This window comes from Nicotiana sylvestris, chromosome 12 (assembly GCF_000393655.2).
Source record: "Nicotiana sylvestris chromosome 12, ASM39365v2, whole genome shotgun sequence".
In the NCBI taxonomy this organism is placed as follows: domain Eukaryota; kingdom Viridiplantae; phylum Streptophyta; class Magnoliopsida; order Solanales; family Solanaceae; genus Nicotiana; species Nicotiana sylvestris.
The window spans coordinates 47,459,765-47,479,870 of record NC_091068.1 but is presented as its reverse complement, the minus strand read 5'-3'; the positions used below and the strand labels follow the sequence as shown (position 1 = coordinate 47,479,870).

General features: G+C 36.3%; 1 protein-coding gene across 1 annotated transcript in view; it reads right to left on the bottom strand.

Moving 5' to 3' along the window:
- The window catches only part of LOC104243564 (probable 3-hydroxyisobutyryl-CoA hydrolase 3), a 48,306-nt gene extending 29,217 nt beyond the window's left edge, over window positions 1-19,089 (bottom strand). Inside the window, exons 1-9 of the mRNA XM_070165101.1 lie at window positions 19,005-19,089; window positions 18,740-18,797; window positions 14,712-14,792; window positions 14,054-14,122; window positions 13,895-13,958; window positions 13,210-13,289; window positions 13,028-13,111; window positions 12,426-12,510; window positions 11,518-11,603 (exon numbers count right to left, since the gene is read on the bottom strand). Coding sequence (XP_070021202.1) covers window positions 11,518-11,603; window positions 12,426-12,510; window positions 13,028-13,111; window positions 13,210-13,289; window positions 13,895-13,958; window positions 14,054-14,122; window positions 14,712-14,792; window positions 18,740-18,778 — 588 coding nt within the window. The 5' untranslated portion in view covers window positions 18,779-18,797; window positions 19,005-19,089. The remainder of the gene's footprint in view (window positions 1-11,517; window positions 11,604-12,425; window positions 12,511-13,027; window positions 13,112-13,209; window positions 13,290-13,894; window positions 13,959-14,053; window positions 14,123-14,711; window positions 14,793-18,739; window positions 18,798-19,004) is intronic.
- Between the last annotated feature and the right edge of the window lie 1,017 nt (window positions 19,090-20,106).

Here is a 20,106-nt window from a genome sequence, read left to right as displayed (position 1 = left end):
AGGATGAATAAGTTAAAAAGAAGTCAGGCGTCCACCTGGAGAATGAGGATGAAGAAAGAAAAGAAGCAGTCAGGCACCCACCTGAAGAACAAGGGAATGCAATTGAAGTGTTGAAATCAAAAGCCCGCTCATATGAAAGGAGCACACTTAGAATCAATAAAGCAGAGGAGTCCAACAGAATCCCCAGCAAGAAACAACAAGAGTCCCAAACAGATGAAAGAAATACGGGACACAATGAAAAGGAATACGGAATAAGCCAAACGCCCAAGAGTCACCAAGAAATCAAGACAACAAGAAACGCAAGGGCATAATCTAGATAAGATTTTATAATTCATGTACCATAGTCTAGTTTAGCTTTTTGTATTACCTTGGAAGTAAGGTGTAATAAGGAGGTCAGCAAGCAGTAAAAACAGCACGAAGCAGCAGTAACATCGCAGTCCCACGGTAGTCCCAGCTACCCAAACCTTCTCGAACTACATTGACTTGATTCCTTTATAGCCAAGGATATGTAGGAAACCTTTGAAGCAGAGGTTCGGTCAAATCTTTCAAAAAATGCTTCCACGGAGTATTCGAACGGGCAAAAAGCGCTCGTATCCGCTCACTTTATCTTTGCACGAAAACTCTTCGAGTTTCCGCACAAAGAGGGGCAGCTGTGAGCACGTGATTTTTGCCTTAACGAAATCTACTCCAAAATAAATCAAAAAATAAAATAAATTTCTTTTACTGTGTAATTTTTGAATTTGCGTGGTATTAAATATTTGTGTTATGTCCGTAAATGTTTACTTTGTCATAATAAAATGAAAAATAAAATAAAATACATGTTGCATGCATATAGGATTTAATTATGCATTTAAAAGATAATTTAAATAAAATCACAAAAATATGCGATAGTTCTATTTTAAATATTTCACTGTGTGATTGATGTTTTGTCTATGTGTTAAATAATTGTTATAGAGTAATTAATATATTTTTGTGAAGTTAAAATTGTTTTATAATTAAAATTGGAAATTTAAATTAGAAAAATGAAATAGTTGAAAAAGGAATAAAAATCGGACCTGGATTTAAATCCAGGCCCAAGCCAAATTACCCCTTTAGCCCAATCCAGGCAGCCCAAGTCCGGTCCAGTCCAAAGCCAAGACCAAACGACGACGTTTGGCCACATTTATCAAGGACCATTGGATCAAATCCAACCAACGGACGCGATTTCATCACCTTTACCCGTAACCCGTAACCCGATCCAGTGACCCGACTCAGTCCGACCCCAACGTTAAACCAAACGACGTCGTTTGGATTAGTGGATTGATCCTGGCCCTTCATCTTACTTGATCGGACGGACAATACCAATCCACCCCACCCCTATATAAGTCCCAAGCCCTACCCCGGCCCCTAACTGAACACCCCCTCCTCTCACTGTTCACCATCTTCCTCAGACCCTCCCACCTAACCCTAGCCGCCCTAAGACCCCAAAGCCTGAAACCCGGCGGCATCAAAGCTGCCGGTCACCAAAATAACACCCTAAGATCCCCTGAACATCCTCTACACGAATATGACCTTAGTTTCCTTCGAATCAGGCCCCAACTCTTCGAATCTTAAATCGAAGGTTGGCCTGAAAACCTGATCTTCTCCGATGGCTTCCAAAATAACACCACAACTTCCCCTAGATACCCTCATCATGGATCTGTTAGTTGCATGGTTCGAATCATACTGGAACTACTCGAATCTTCATTTGAAGATTCGAGTACAACCTGACCTTATCCCAACCTACTTCAAACCCACACCAGTTACCCCCCTGACCTCCCTCGTGCCTAGAACATCTTTGGTTTCCCTCGAATCTAACCAGAAATGAGTAAATCCCAAATCGAACTTTCAAGAACCCTAAAATACCAAACTTTTGGATTCTGTCCAGATTGAATAAAGATTGAGGTTTAATCGACCTTAGTCGAAGTATTTTCAGTGGAAAATACTTCGACTAAGGTCTGTTTGATTTCAAACAAAGTCCAAATCCAAGTCGAGTTGAGTTCATTTGAATTTAAAGGTTCAGAGGTAATTTCTGTTTCTTATGAGCATTCTATGAGTATTCTATGTTTGTTTTCATTAGTCTGTTTAATTTTTCATATTTTTTAGTCAATTCTGTTATACTGTCTCAATACTCGTCTATTGGATCAGAATCATACTATTGTTTCTATTGTTTACGAATGGTCATAATATGTGTAATCGACTCGATTAAGTTCGTCGATTAGTTGTTTTGTAAATTCTTATTGCCATTAATGCTGTTTGTAATACCCTGTTTATCCGTTTGGAATTGTTTATTGTCATTGAACTCAGTCAATTAGTTCTTCCCAATTAATTGATTCTCTTTTAATAATTCAGAAAGTTTGTCAATGGTATGTATATATTGTTTTCTGAACAGGGCATTGTCAGTATATTGACAATGCTCCTGTATTTGTTTGCTTTTAGTTCAGTTTTGAATTTCAGTTGAAATAATCCTGCATGTTCTGTGTAATGTTAAGGGTGTTTTATTCAGTGTTCAGTTGAGAATCCCCTGTTTAAATTCAGTTCTTGTCAATCAGTTATTAGAAATGTGATATACTGTCTCAAAATCATAGGATTGGTTATAGCTGTAAATCAGAAGGATAATTAAGTTTATACAGATTATAGAATCTGTTTTACAGTGGGTTCTGATTTTTCAGTAATAACAGTAGGTTTTCAGGGGTACTACTGGTAATGAAACAGTGAGGTAATATGATATAATAGAGGGCTGAAAGTGGTATGTTAATGGCTATTAGTTAATGATACTAATGGGGAACAAGGGATAATGGGCTGCTAGAAATCAGGAAAAAGTTAACTTGATGGGATTTAAAGTAGTAAAAGCAGATTTTAATGGAATTTTTTCTGTTTTTAAAAGATAAAAGGGGGTCCGGGCAGCACTTAAAAAGGGGGGACAGACCTGTATAAGATAGAGGGGAATGGGGACTGATTTAAAAAAGGGAGTTTTTTCAGAAAACTTGAAGAGAGTTTAAGAGTTTTTTTTAGAATAGAATTTAGACAAACCTTAAGAGTTTTCAGAAAGAGAGAAATCAGTTTTCAGACAGAAATTTTAAAGTTCAGTTTTCAGAGAGATTAGAACAAGGAAAATTGAGATCTTGGGTAGATTTTAGGAGATTGAAAGAGGAAAATCAAGCAGAAACAGAAATCTGAAAAGGAAGATAGAAAGAAAGGAAAACAGAAACATTAAAACAGAATTCTACATCGGAAGTTAGTATTGAAATTGATTCTGTGTTTAAAAATTGAAATTTTTTAGTCGGTTTTGTTCCAAGTCTCAGAATCAGAAATATCATTCTCTTCATTAAATCTGTCCGGATTTGTTCAATATCGTTGTTCAGTTAAAAACCTGAAACTTCCTAAAAGTACTGTCACTGTGTATCTGAGTTCTTCGGGTCTTATTGTTGCTCAAACCTGTGGAAAGACTGCTATTCCATTGATTTTGTTACTGCTGCTACTGCTGAAATTTACTCCTTCTACCTTCATTTTCAGGTACATGTCTTTTAAATTTTAAGTTGGAAAGAGATTCAACATGACTCATCAATGAAGCTTGAATTGAAATTCTTTTTATTTTGTCCAAGTTCATCAGTTTAAATTTCATTTTTTTGTTTCATGTTAGTTAATTAGTAGTGAATTCAATTTGATAGCTATGAGCTAATTGTCTTACTTTGAAAGTTCGTATAAAGCTTTGTAATAATGTTAGTCCTTCATCTCATTAGTTTAATTATATTTGAACTGTCAAGGCAAGAAACATGACATAAAGATTGGCTATTTACTAGGCCTTATGGCATTGTTAGAATGGAGTAAAAATATCAAAACTATATTGCTAGTTTATTCTTATACTTGATTTAGTTATGGATGGAATGATATAAGTTGTACATTCTTATGTGGTATGATAACAGGTATTTATAGAACCATTAGTGGATAGTGAGTTGAGTTGTTATGGCTCATTACGATGTTAAAGTGCTACGAATGTTTCAAGACATACAAATAGGTGGCATGTAAAGCAATGTTGTTAATTAATTTGTACAATAATTCCCTTTATTATCAATTTGATGCCTATTTACCATCCTAAATAAATAATTAGGCCTATTAGATTAAAAGCACATATATGAGAATAAGATGAGATATACAAATTGCAACACTTTTATCAACGACAATTAAAAATAGGACTTGCACTAAATAGAAATAATAAAAGTTCTTTAAAAAAATATTCTTCCCTTTATAAATCATTTTTAGTTTCATATACAATTCATTATTGGGCATGTAGATATATATGTTGTATTTGTGAAAAATAGTATTAATCATGTTCTTATTCTTTATTTTGAATTTGAATAGTCTTTGATGTAGCTTCTTCCAGCAGGACCGTTGGTCTTGATGGGTCGGGGTTCGGGGTTTTCCAAGAACGTGGGTTGCTATTTGGAGAAATCGGTGACTCGAACAATCTTATTCAGAACTTTCCAGTCTCATCAGGAGAGCTGAGGGATGCCGAAAGGATGATCGGCGCCATGGTTGGTACTCCTTTCAGAGGGGGAGGATTCATTGCCAACATTTTTATGGCGTAATCGACAGAGCTGATCTCGACGTCTCTAGCGTCGTCAAAGCGGTGGAGAAGTCCCTGTAGTAGGTGACAATTTTTCCTTGCGCGTCTCTTTTCGCTCTCGGGCATTATTCGTCATCTTTCTTAACTTTCTCGTTGTGCCGCAGTATAACGAGATGTATTATCATGACATCCTTCGGCTTCATGGGGAACTTTCTTGCCACGAGAAGGAGCGTAATAACATTGCTTCAAAGCGACAATACTCGGAGGCTCGTGGCACCCGGGGAGATAAAGAGTTGGGGGAGCTTCGGGCCTCTTTGGAGGCGGCGCTCCAGGAGAAGGCCGCTCTTGCTGCTCAGGTATTCTGCCTTGCTCATACCTGCTCTTTTAATCCGTATCCACACATGTTCTGTATTCACATATTCACTATCTTGCCCTTCATTGTAGGTTGAGCAGAGTAGCTCGCGGATTAGTCAATTAGAAGCAGAGATATCCGGGCTGAAGGAGCGAAGCGAGACTGTGACCGGGGAATTGGTGACATCTCGGGGCCTTCTCTCGGACACTCGAAGGGAGATTGCTACTTTGGCCGCGGCTAATTCTGAGGCCGAACGAGATGCTGCCGCTTATAAGGAGGATGCGGCCACAGCACATGCAATGGTTCGTGACATATCCCTGGCAGCTGAGCAAAAACTGGTCCTAGCTGTTGAACATGCCAAAGCGGAGGCGAAGAGGGAGGTCCTGGAAGAACTCGAGGCTAGAGGCTTCGAGCTGTCTACTGGCCTGGAGGAGTTTCGCGTGACGGAGGGAAGATTAGCGCTCTTGATTGCCCCCGATTGGGGTGAAGAGGATAGTGGCGAGGAGTAGTCTCTGAGTCTTTTTTTGTATGCCTTCTTTTTTATTCCATGTGTTCTCCCTCCTGGGAGACGAATAATGTAAAACTGTTTTTCCTTTTTGTCAATGTACGAAAGGAGCTTTTATTCGGCCAGTCCTTCTTGCTGCTTTCCCTCTTTTTTTGCTTCCGAGCATCGAGCATCGGCCCTTTGGAGCATTTTCGTAGGACGGACCGGGGTCCCCAAGACTAGCCATGTCCTGAGGTTGAGTCGGTAGCTCCTCCGAACCGATATTTGTGATGTCGGGGATCTCCCGAGGTCCCTTGAATTTATGAATTATATGGGAGCCCAGGATTATTCTTCCTATGCACTCCCCAAGGAGAAGGTGACATTAATGCGGCCAGAATTAATTGGCCTTCTTGGGAAATTGAGTAGTTGCTGCCTGGCCCCTATATATTTGTCTATCCGCCCTTCAAGCGGCGATTTTGTAGTCTTTGATAAGCCTATCTCCTCTGTAGAGCCTGGCGCTTTGTGCGAGTCCCTCTACTTCTTTGCTTCAGGAGGTTTTTTGCCTGGATCCTCCTCTTCTTTTGATTATTCTGTCGTAGTCATGGACATTGCTTCGACACCTGATCCTCGGATGAAGGGGATTCCTTCTTGTGTTCCACCTTTGGTTGGCACCAGCGGCTCTCCCCCGATGTCGGGGGAGCGAGTCCTGGGGTGCGCTGCCTCGAAGAGGGTCGCCACATCGGGGAAGCCTCCCAATGATCCGGGCCATTGAGAGCACGTGTCGAGGATTATTTCATCGGTGAGGGAGGAGAACCTCGGGGTGATCAGGAGAGAGTGCAGATGGGGGAAAGCATGATTCTACAAGTACCTTCCCCCGAGGAGAGTGTCATAACGTATGTTGAGGGTTTCTTGAGTGTGTATACCTATGTTCTCGTGGCGGGGTCCCCGGACCGGGTTGTGCTTGATTTATGTAGAAGGTATCAAGTAACGGTGGTGCAGGTTCATCCCTTTCTCTGGAGGATAGTGCGGTCGATATGATATTATGCTGATAAGGCTGGGATAGAGTTTACCCTCAGTCACCTCATAAGGTTGTACCGGCCATTACGTTACCGGGGCCTAGTTGCTCTCTAGCGTAGGTCCACTCGAGCTTCTACGATCGACAGTGAGGAGAATGAGGACCGTGGATGGATGAGTCAGTTCGTTCGAGTCCGGACGACCGACATTATCCTTAGAGAATTTTTACCGTTTCCTGAGAAATGGAACTCCGTACGTAAGCACTCTGTTCGAACTATCTTTCTCTTCATATGAGGTTGGCCCCATAATGATGTCTTCCTATCCTTTGTTTACAACAACTCATTGGTTGCCCGGTGAGGTCCCTAATTTAGCCGAATGGTCTCGTAGGCTGGCAGTTTGATGGGCTTATGATAGGCGCCGGTGGCGAGATCTTTCAAAAGGGAGATGGGAGAAGAAACATTATGGTAGGCACCTAGCGTTCCCTCTTTTTAAGGATGGATTCCCTTTTGCTGATTCTCCTGATTCCTCTATCTCAGCTGTCAGGAGTTCATTCGAGGCGAGACTGGGTTCCCCGAGGGAGCAGGAGAGATTGTTGGCCCGGGAATCAAGGAGCATTGGCAAAAGGAAAGGTGCTCCGTGGTGTGAGAAGGCTTGTGGTGAGGCGGCTTATCTGCAGCGGTTGAAGGGAAGCGATTTGGTCGGCCAACAAGCTTTTGTGATTGATGCACCATCGGATGTTGCTTCGGCCCTCGGCGAGGCTCATCGTCTTGGCCTTGTGGTGAGTTTTCGGCTGCGGTAGGGATGTTCTGCCCCGTGCTCCTTTTTCTTCCCTTTACTCGCCTGGCTTTTCTTCTTCAGGCTTTTGATAGGCTCAAAGCCAAACTGCTTCGTTGCGAGGCCCCGTTGCGGGAGGCTCGAGAAAGGGAAAAATCCCTCAAACTTCTCTATGCGGCAAAGGAAAGTGAGCACGTTTCTTTACAGCGTGGGGTAGACCGAAGCCGTGCCCGGGAGGCCCTCTTGGAGAAATAGGTATTCTACATTTTGCGCTGGCCCGTATTCCCTTTTTTGTCTTGCCGTTTTTGACTTGTTGCTGTTTCAATTAAAGGGCAAGGCGAATGAGCTAGAACAACTCTGGGGCGAGGTCGACAAAGCCAAATGTGAATTCACTGAGTTGCAAGCGCGTGTTAGTGCCCATTATGAGGCCAAAGAGAGGGCTCAGGCCGTGACATCCGTTCTTGAGGTGCAAATTCAGGTTGCCCGTGCGAATGATTCCGCTCGGGTGAAGATGATTGCGAGACTCTCATCCGAGCTATCAAGGGCAAAAATCGAGGTGGTGAATGTCCGGGCCGAGGTTGTAATGAATAATACCAAGGGGAAAAAATGGCGGCTCATTCAAGGAGTGCCGCTGCCGCTAAGGCTGAGCTGAAGAAGACCCTCGATCGTGCAAACAATTACGAGAGGCGCAGATCCCGGAGGGAGACCCTAGAGGAGATTCATGGTAGAGGCTTTGATCTTTTGGAGGAGATAGAAAAAGCCAAAGGAGAGGAGTTCGATGCCAAGTACCTGATGTCCGATGATGAGAATGATGAGGAGGAGACCGCCAAACCATAGCTGCTGGAAAAAAGGGGGAACGAATATTCCCTGCCTTCTTTGTTGTGTATATATAGCTTTCATTATACGGCGCATGCCGAGATTGTGCTTTGTCATCAATATGTAGTAATATAGATATCAGGGTCGGATTCTGATTACGGAAAATGGAATAGGCCATAATGGTAAATGTGACTTGTGTGCAAAATTTGAGGTTAATCGGAGGTGATTTGATAGGTTTCGGCATCAGTTGTAGAAGTTAAAGTTTTAAAGTTCATTGATTTTGACATGAGGTGTGATTCCTCATTTCGAGGTTGTTATGCGTTATTTGAAGCTTTGAGTAGGTTCGCTTCGTCATATGGAACTTGTCTGCAAAATTTAGTACCATTCAGAGTCGATTTGGTATGGTTCGGACGCTTGGTTGCAATTCTAGAAGTTCTTGAAGTTCATGATGATTTTCATGTGTTTTGGCATCCGATTCGTGGTTTTATTTGTTATTTTTGTATTCCGATCGCGTGAGCGAGTTCGTGTTATATTTTCAGACTTGCGTAGATATTTGGTTTGGAGCCCCAAAGGCTCGGATGAGTTTCGTACGCGTTTCAGAGTGTTGGAAGAAGGTTCAGCTGTGCTGTGTCTCTGTTCTCGCATTTATGAGATTTCCATCACATTTGCGAGATATTTATCGCTTTTGCGAAGATGGGCTGGGGCTACGGAGTTCGCAATTGCGAAAAGCATCATTGTATTTCCGATAGCAGTTCCGCATTTGCGACGCCAACTTTTGCTTTTGCGAAAGATGCAGAGCTCGCATTTGCGAGTCTTCTGTCGCATTTGCAACCTGAGTAGGGCTGGTCAGCCTTTGCTTTTGCGATACTTTTGTCACATTTGCAAGGATCGCATTTGCAATCCTGATGTTGCAAATGCGACGTCTGAGGTTGGTATTAAGACTCACATTTAGGGACTTAGCTTCATTTTCTCATATTTTGAACCCTAGGTCCGAGAAGAGGCGATTTTGTGAAGGAATTTTCATACCAAATCATTGGGTATGTACCTTTAATCATTTCCCAACTACATTTCATGACTATATATAAGATTTAACATCTGATTCATGAGAATCTAAAGGAAAATTTGGGGAAAAGCTGTAAAATCTTTCAAAATTTAAATTGATGATTTGAAGGACGAATTGGTATCAGAACTTGATAAATTTTGTATGGTTGAACTTGTATTGGAATTAGTGTTCGGATTTTGTAAATTTTATCTGGTTTAGAGGTGCGGGCCCGGGGAGTTGACTTTCATTGACTTTTTGCAAATTGAATATGGGTCATAGCTTTGTAAATTGAAATTATTTTCTCTTGCATTGTTTGATGTATTTAAGTCGTCTTTGGCTAGATTGAGCCGAGCAGAGGTGAATTTGTAAAGGGAAAGCTAATTTGAGTATTGAGTTAGCTGAATCGAGGTAAGTGTTTTGCCTAGCATTCTTGAGGGAATTTTTCCTCCTATTTTGTTTGCCACATGTGGGGGTGATACATATATGAGGTGACGGGCGTATATGTATGTGCCAGGGTTAATCATGCTTGGGGGTGGATTATGTTACATTTATGTTTTGTAGAATTTCGTGACCTCCTGCATCATGCATTACTTGACTCTTAGATACTAAGAACATATTATTAAATGATAGAAATCAAGACCAAGCTTATTATAACTTAATCAAACTTGACAGAAATTCTGAGAATACATTAACGTGTCTAATTCAGTCATCTCTATGCGAAATCATTACTGCATTACTACAACTGATATTCTTGAGATACTAGACTCTATAATTGTGTTGTGGATCATTTGTGAGATTTGTGGAAGTATTTGAATAATACGGTTCTTCAGGGTTGTTGAATCATTGTTGACTTGGAAGGTTGTGATTGGGAATTGTTTGGAATATCCGTTAAAACACTCTCCTTGATATCATTTATGCTTCCTGCCTTGTTTGTCATTGATATACATATGCTTGGTAAGGAAGAGTGTAAAACACGAAAGGTGATGTCGTGCCATTATTTATACATTATCATGTGAGGGAGAGTGTAAAACACGAAGAGTGATGCCGTACCATATCATTTGAGAGTAAAAGCACGAAGGGTGATGCCGTGCCATTTCATTTATATTGTTATGCTTGTATATTATCGTGAGGTCATGGCACGATGGGTGTTTCCGTGCAGGCGAGGATGAGGGACATGCATTATGTTTGATATCAGTTTTCCGTTATATACATTCATGTCTTTACCTTGAACTGTTATTATTATAATTATAGATCTGATGTGATCTATTGCTATTATCCTGTCATTGATCTCTATCTCAATTGTTGTTGTGTTGCTCATACATTCTACTTGCTTAACTTGCAAATACCATGCCTATTTCCTGCTTTTATAAATATTATACTCATGTTGTATCTATTCTGTTGCACTTTAGTATAAGCCTTCCACCATGCTAGTCATTCGTGTCTTTACTTGTTAACTTGTAAAGATCATGTATTTCCTTCCTTCTTATTTGTTATATTTGTACTTTAGTTGCTTTACTTTTTTTTTTTTTGTAGTAGTTATAGTTAATTAAAATCACAATCACTTCTCGAAAAGTTATTTGAACGAATAATTCCTAAATAGTTTAATTTAATTAATAGTTAATCATTAGTCTATGTGAGAACACTACTCTATTTACCACGTATAAGATGCTTGTACGTTTGGCCCTAACAGCAGCACCCCCTTTTAGGTGTGACAAACCTCACTAAGGTCAATGTCGACTAGAGACTAGAGTATGTTTCATTGTAGAATATTAGGGCACATTAAGCGGGGCAGTCCTACACTCCAAAAATTTTTAGCCATAAATAGGTTAGCAGACTAGATAGTCAGCTTCTACTACAAATCACCTTGCGAGGGATGTTTCTATTCTCAAGATAGAGATTCGGCAGAACAGGGCACAAGCAGGGGCTGATCAACAAAAGTTGTAGCCAAAAGCTAAAAGCCAAGATAAAGAGGCCTAAAATATGTTAAATAAAATTTTATTTATCTAGGTTTTTGAAATAATTAATAATTTTTTCTTTTTACTTTTTCTTGCGTATATTTTAATATTTTATAAATATTTTTAAACCATCAAGTTAGCTACTAGAAAATGCTTTATTAGCTTTGGCCTTAAGCCGACCCTTGGCGCAGGAGGTCGAGGTTTTGGTCAGGTTGAACCCTATTTAGGTTGTGACTATCAAAGGATAAGATTTTCGATAGCCCTAAGTCAAACCTATATCTAGAATTCTTTTAAATTATGTCCAGTGTCAAGAATAATACGTATGACATGGAGCGGAAGAAATAAGACTTTCACAAAACCAACATAGAGTGCATCGAGAACTTTAAAGCCATGACGGTATAACTTTGAGATTATTTTAAGTTATAATATCTCAAAGATCAATAGGATCTATTTTAATTTAAGTTTGTTGAACAGAATTATAAAATTATATCATACCTTTGAGTAAACAAAATGAGTTGCAAGGCCACAGGCAATCATTTCTGACCCATTTATTTTTGCCCCTGTTAGTCCCAAGTATTCTCCTGTTAACAATGAATCAAAAGTAAAAATAAGACATCAATCATATACATAAACATAAACCATTCAAGTGTTAGCTACTATTTTCTTATTAATGTGTAGAATTCCATAATTTATGACAATTTCCAAAACAAAGAATGTAAAACTAATAGCACCCGTATTACAAAAATAAATAAATGATAATATTCCTAAAAGCAATATATTTTAAATGATGAGTCCATGGGTTTCTTGTTGATTTTGAGATTCATGTTGGGACATATGGTAGTATGTGATGTTACATTCAGTACAAATTTGATGATGGTCTAGCCATTGGCCTATGTGCGAGGCAATCAACATACAAGACAATGTGGGCATTGTCAATGACAACAAACTATTGCAAGAATAAGGTGTGACGGACTACACTACTGTTGCAAGGCAAAAGTGTGACGGACTAGACTAAAGCACAAGTGGGCTGTGTGCACGCAAAGGCCAAGATCTTGAAGGAATAAGGTGAGCTGGACGAAAGCTTGACACAACAATGCGGGGAAGATCTAGGCTCTAAGACAAGGCGGCTTAGTGCCAAGGCAGTGGCATTGGCAACACGGTGTTGCCTTGGCTTAGGTGAGCGGGTTGACAGCTAAGGAATTTGCTACATGATAATTTAACGTGGCAATTTATGAAACTTACTCAAGTGACGTCGAAGACATGGTCATGCATGCATACATGTAATGTGATTGTACAAATTTGTTATTATATAACCTAAAGCTATTTAGAGATCTTAATGGAGGATATTTTAAATTTAAGCTGACAAGATATAACCGTAAACAACGAAGTCTTGTTTACTTTACCAAAATGGCCAGGTAATCTTGAAAGAAAATAAGATGCTCCGACATCCGGATGATGTCCAAATGATGCTTCTGGCATGGCAAACACCTAATTATCCATAAATAAATGAAACGATTATGATATACTGTCCAAAATCTACTAAAAGTAAACATATCAAACATTTCTTATTATTTTTTTTTGTAAACATATCAAACATGGGAATTAATAAGCTCCAAATCGTTAAAAAACGAACAAACATTAGATTAGAAACCATCCAAGAAAACAATAAAGGAAAATGCTCACGCATACTATTATGATGACTAGTTTGAAAGAGCCTTCTATAAGGCACTTAAAAGGCTACTTATTTAATACTAAAATATATAAAAATGGTTAATTATAAATTAAGTTAATATTCCAATAATGAGAATAAATAAGTTTCAAAAGTAGTATAGCTAAGTAAAAATTTAAGAAGGCCATTCTAATACCTCAATAGTCATCTTTCTAACAAACTTTGAATGTATCCTTTTATACTTGATACTTGATAGTGACGGCATTTGGCTAAAAACATATAACCAAGTAATTTTAAGGCTATAAAGAAAATTAGTTGTACGTCTTCGAAACGCACCGTATTTTCGGTGACGATTCGGAATTTTGCGTTCATGGATAGTCCAGCACCTCCTCCCATAACTGCTCCATTGATGAGGATAACCTTCATATTTAACATGGATTATGATTTAAATAATTAGCGCAAAATAAAATCATAAGTGACACCTTTATTAATTTTTCTATGATATTAACAAAGCTTACCACTGGTTTTTTGTATGTTGCCACCAAATAATCCAATGTTAGCTGCATTCTGTAAAAGTCCAGAACAGAACGGTAGTCACCTGACAAATGAGGAAAGAGATGAAACACAGAATTTTAGTACGAAATTAATTCTTTATACTTGAAAAATAAAGTTACATGTACGTTTAATGTTAAAAATGGGAATTTCTTGTACATCTATAGCAATTTAATAAAACTAAATGAACTTTCACTAGATAAATATATTAACAGCATGTTTCATAGACCTCCCTCTAAATTTGTTGTGTACACCAACTTGCTTTTGGTTTGGAGTCGTGCACTCACCTCCCTAATTATTATCATAATTAATGTCCATATTTCTATAAAAATCTTCATGCTACTGATAATAGAAATCAGGAGGGTATTTGTAGATTAAAAAAAAATCAAATATGGAATTCAAGATATTTAAAACATAAAAATGGACGTATTAGCTATAATTTAATAACACATATTTTTTATGAGATACTTATTATATAAAAAAAAAGTATTTTTCTAAGGTTCAAGAAACTAAAATGTAAAAATGAAAACATATTTTTTCACAGAATTAGGGAGGAGGATACATACTAAATTAGATTAGAGTAAATATCTCTGGCATTTATCAAACCAGAGTGAAGGTTAAAAGAATTAAAAAAGAGCTTTATGTTATTACCTCGTAGCATGGATTGTATCACTCGAACAACGTCTCCTCCCGCACAAAATGCTTTTCCTTTTCCCTACATTGAAATGAAAAATCGCATTGGTTGTTGGAGTTGTAAGAAAAAGAGTGAATAGTAAATAGAAATCACCATGTTTAATTAATGTTATTTACCTTTACTATTACAAGTCTAACTTGTGGATCTTGTTCATACTCTTTGAAAGTTCGTAACAAATGAGAAATCTGCAGAATTCAAAAGAAGAAAACAGAATTTGTAGTACTTATTTGTAGTACTATGTTGTATCATTCAACTGCATTCACTTTCTTCTTTAACAACTATTATCACTACTAATGAAAAATGCCGCGAAAACAAACTTACAGAGTAATTAAATTCAATTACCAATGTGATTTTCCCACTAAATAAATATAAATAGTTTTTAATCAAAAAAGGTGTCTAGTCCATTCAAAAAATTCTATATATTGCAAGAAGAGCATATAGATTAATCTGATCAAAAAAGTTATGTATAAAATAAAAAGAACTTGGGTTTAAATTTTTTTGCAAAGGTAGAGGTACCAAGGGGTTGGCCGATAGTAAAATATGATTAATGTATTATATAGGAGAGTAATTAAGGACGGTAAATTGCAATAACTTTACGTAAACCATTTTCTATTTTGAGTTGGAGAAGTACGTAAAAATTAGTACAATAACGTAAACCAAAAAGGCTATAATATTCTTTTCCTTATCTCCTTTTTCTCGTATAATAATTTCTTCTTGTTCTCTCAAATAAAATATAATAAAGCAGAATAATGATCAGTAGACGCTCAAACATACCATCTCGAAAGTCAAACAATTCAATTGTCTTGGTCTATTTAGAGTGACTTTGCGCACGCAAGACGTAGCTTCAAACACCACCTGGCAAATTAATGAAAATTAATAAAAGGAATTGAATGAATTATGGGCAAATGTAATGTTATAATGCCAGATTAATCATGTGACTGCCTTAACGTCGTACTATGCTTTATTAAGCTTTCTTTTATTTGTTTGAAAAGAAGAAAACCGTACTAATAAATAAAATGACTAAACGCTACTTTCTTAATTTTAATAAATAATAGTTCTGAATCAATTTAACAAATTCAAACCATCAACCTATACGTATAATCGGGGGTGAATCTGCATTGGATCAAGGGGGTTCAACTGAACCCATTTCGTCAAAATTATTTTTTATTTATAATTTTATATAGATGTTGTTATAAAGAGGCCTGCAGAATGTACAAGGGCAGAACTACAATGTTACATACGGGTGGGAATGAACCTACTAGCTTTTATTTAGATTCTATATTTGTAGTAGGATATTTATTGAATATGTATAGATATTTAATTAAAAACCCAAAAATTAAAACGAAATATATATTCGGTATCAAGTTTGAAACTCACAAACTTCAAATACTGAACTCGTATATTGTAATGATCTTTTGTCTTTCTGGGTTGTAGGTCCGAATAGGGAAAAGGTGAAGGGAAGGAAAGGTTTTGATAAGAAGTCATGAATTTTACAAGTATCTTTGTAGTTTTAAATCCTTTTATATTCTCTATCTACGTATCATTTCTTAAGAAAAGAATTATAGCTAATAACAAGCTGTAGCATAATGTCCATATACACCAGGAAATCGCTGGGCAATAGTGCCACAATTTTGTTGGGAGTACTTTTGATCATTAAGATCTTTCAGTAATACCTTTAGGGTCGTTTGGTTCGAAACAAATTATCCCAAGATTAATTATTTCAGAATTAATTATTCATAGTTATTTTACTTTTCCACAGGGATAAAAAAAATATTATAATTCCCGGATAACTAATCCCGAGATTATACTACAGTTTTATTTCAATCAAATATGGGATAAACTCATATAAAATTTAATCCCGATATTAATTATCTCTTATCTCTCGTACCAAACGAGCCCTTAGTGGATAGTTAAACTTAATTAAGGATTTAAAATAGAGAGTTGCTGCAATAAATTTATAACGAAAACAATCCATAAACACTAAGGAGTCGTTTGGTTTGAATACGGCTTATGCCGGGATAAGTTATACTAGTATAAGTTATGCTGGGATTGTTTTTTATCCATTGTTTGGTATGTTGTATTAAATAGGACAATTGCATAATTTGTAAGAACAATGTATAAGTTATACCAGGGTTAATTACCTCACCCTCTATAAGGTATAAGTTATTCCGGTGTTAGTTTTAATCATGTGATAACTTATACATGCTAACCAAACGAAGCATTAAGGTAGTATTAAATTTTTATACCAGCACTATATCTTCTTATACCTCATACCAAACGACCCCTAAGTGTGTTAAGAGATCACCCATTCTTGAATTAATAAGGATTAACTTTAATTGATTAGTATGAATTTTAACCAATTCATACTTATGCGAGGCTCTTTATTAACTGACAAGTTAACTTATAGATCCCATTTGCTTACTTTAAGAGATTAAATTAAAAAGCCAACTTAAAGGACTATAATAATAATAATAATAATAATAATAATAATAATAATAATAATAATAATAATAATAATAATAATAATAATAAACATGGTAATAGAATATCTTCAATGAAGAAGCTAACCATTTATGGCAGGTCGTTTTTGTTCCGTTTCGGAAAATGAATTCAGTTCATTTATGTTGAAGAAAAAGCGAGGAACTAATATGGAGGATTTACATGTTGACGCTGTGAACTTTGAAAAAACATGTATGACGTCAATATCTTGAATTTGTATTCAACTGTATTCAGCAACAATTTTTCATATTCTTGGGAATATTTAATTATCATTTAGCATACTTTTCCAATTCGAATAAATATTTTAGCTTCTCAAATATAACTGCCAATTATCATTTAGCTACCATACTTATTCAATTTGAATATATATATATACATTTAACTTCTAAAATTTCTCGCGCCGGTCGAAAAAACCATGTTTGCAAATATTTATTTAGCTTCTCTATTGCAGATATTCCATTACCATGTTCCCTATTATTTTATTTCTCTAATGGTTCTTAGTTTAAGCATCTTAAATAGGAAAAATATAAAATTTTATGTTGTTTTTATAATTTTATCTTCTCAAAATAAGCAAATGAGACCCGTAAATCTACTTGTCAATTACGTAATAAATAGCCTCGCATAAGTTAAATTTGGCATGTGAATAAAATTTCACGAGAGAGTAAAAATCTGTTTGGACATAGATTCCCAAATATTTTTTGAAAATGTTGATTTTGGGGAAGTTTGATGTGAAATTAAAAAAATATTTGGACATGAATTTTGGGGCAAGTTTTAACATGTCAAAGAGTCTTTTTTTTACTTAATTTTTTCAGCTAAAAAGTCCGAAATGATTGTGATTTGACCCAAAAAAAAGTCTTAAGCTGTATTTGAGATTTGAAGTTTTAGTTTTCAAAAATTTCCAAAAACTAGATTAATTCTTTAAATAAATACATATTTGAATATTTTTTTAAAAAAATAATAACTTTCAAAACTTATGGCCTACTAAGAGAAAGTAAAGCATCATATGTTTGATCTAAAGTACAGTTGGCAATAAATTTGCACCCTTTTTGTCTGCAATTAATGAGATTGTACTTAAAGGAGGAAATTCTTTGTTTTTCCTTTAGGCCAAATAAAAGTTGTTTGATGCTTTCACTTTGACATTTGAGCTGCCTAGTATTTGTGCATTACTCGAGATCTATTTCAATCAAATACTTCATCCGGTCCAAAATAAGTGATTTTTTGGCCCTTTTTTGTGGTCCGAAATAAGTAATTTTTCCAGATTTCAAGAATGAATTAATTATTTTTTTCCTACATTATCTTTGGAGTAGCTAGTGTTGGAATATGTGTTAGGAGTGTTTATGTGAGATAGTAAAGGTTAATATGGTCAATTCCATTGCTAATTAATGCAAAAAGATAAATTTCTTAATCTATGTAAAAACATCCAAAAAATCATTTATTTTGGACCGGAGGGAGTAATTTTTTCTCAATCTTGATGCAAAGGGTGAGAGTGTATAACACGTGTATTTACCCAATAAATATTTTAGGCGGTCTAAGTAATCATTAAAATCCCTCTTTAAACATAAACATTGAAATTTAAATATACACTATCGATGTAATCTTACTAGTCGTAATAAGTCACTTGTCACAATTTGCTGGTTACTACACTATACTTCAAATAAAAAATTACTTTCTCTATTTCAATTTATGTGACACACTTTCTTATTAGTCCGTTCTAACAAGAATAATATATTTTTATATTTAAAAATAATTTAATTTTAAATTTTTTTGTTTTCCCATTTTACTCTGAATAAAAAGCTTTTATAACCACATAAACTGAAAGTCCCACAAAAACTTTTTTATTTTAAGTTCTTAGACCACAAATTTAAAATTCTTTCTTTTTTAATATTTATATTAAATCAAACTACATCACATAATTGAAACAGATGAGTTCATGCTTGTGTTAAATGAAAAATCTTTATAGTTTAATCGTATAAAAGTTATACTCTTGTACTGCTAGCACACCTACTACTTGTAATGAGATACAATATCTAATATAATTCCGCACTTTACCACCACAAGAAACTATAATTATTTTGTAAATTTCAGTGTAAAAGTTAAAGAATATTCTCAATGTAGAAAGTGTTAGTACTATTTTTTGTGGACCAGATGTCCTATAAAATGACTGTGATCGAATAGTATATTTCGAAACAAAGTGGAAATCAAGAAACAGTAAAACCAAAAATGTATACTCTAACGAATGAACCTACTTTTTTTTTTTTTTTGGTTGATCAGGTACTAAGGAGATAGGAAAAAGGAGTTCATACCTGATTAACGTCACGATCGGACGAAACATTAGAGGCCATGTCTTAGTTAACTTGTTCTCTGAAAGCAGCTCAAAGGAAAGAAACAAAAGATCAAAATTCAAATCAAAGAAGAAAATAGCCATCACTTACATACATTCGAAAAAAAAAAAACACAACTAAAAGAACCATTTGAGAAAAGAGAAGCAAGGTGAGGGTTTTTATTTTTATTTTTATGGGATGGAGGGATAAGGTGCTAGAAAGAGAGAAAATTGAGTAGTCTAAGAACCTGAAATGGCAGAGCTGAGGAGCAGAGAAAGATTGGCAGATGTATGTAGTGCATGGGATATGTTGATATTTATTGGAGAAGCCAGCCACTCACTTATAATGCATTTATTGTGATTTGGAAAGTAGGTCTGGAGACAACAAATGTGTAGATTTATGGCGTTTCGATTTGGTTCCACGAAAGTCGGTGAGAAATAAATTTTGATGGAGTTTAACTGCGTTGCGTATTGAAATTTTGATGATTAACAAAGTTTGTTTAGATGCAATGTTCGAAGAATCAGATTCTTAACATAGCTGCTTAACTGTTCTAATAAGCAGCTCCTCAAGGTAAAGGACAAGCTCCTCAGGTTGATGATTGAACATCTGTGCAAGACAGTAACTTTATCTCAAAGCTATCCAAGTCCGAGTTCGGTGGAAGAAGACTGCTACATGTTATAAGGGTTCTTGCCCAAGAAGATACGAATAAATCAGTAAGAGACAAAGTCCCAAAACTTGTGGAGTCCTTGAATCAAACAAGAAGCTTACTATGCACAGGACTCCTAGAAGATCTTGAAGTCCACGCGTTTAAATACTGTCTATTTTGGACTTCTGAGATTATCCTTTCACACATCAACTGAAGAACTACATTTTGTACGCTGTAGTCGAGTATCAGTGTTCTACTCTTCTTGAGTCAGTCTAGTGAATGTGTTTTAGGAAATTGAGTTGTAATCAAAGTGTCACAAACAATTAGTGAGTTGGAGTGAGTATTTGCTTTACACGTTAGAGTAACTTGTAAATCAAATAGTCGTAGTAGGAGTACTGGAGAATATTAAATTATAGTCTTGTAATTAGTACATTTTGGCTCATTGTTCTAGTGGAGTTGCAGTTGAAAATCTTACACAGTAGGTCGTGGTTTTTGCTCTTTTTGTTCCGGGAGATTTTTCACGTAAAAAATCGTTGTGTTTACTTTACTGCTTATTTTACTTCACGTTTACAGAACACGGTAAAGAACCAAGTTCTTTAGTAATCCATACAGGGACTCAAACCAACAATTGGTATTAGAGCAAGTTCTCTCTTACACACAACTGATACCTAGAGAGATCTTGGAAGCAAGATAAGTGCTCCAC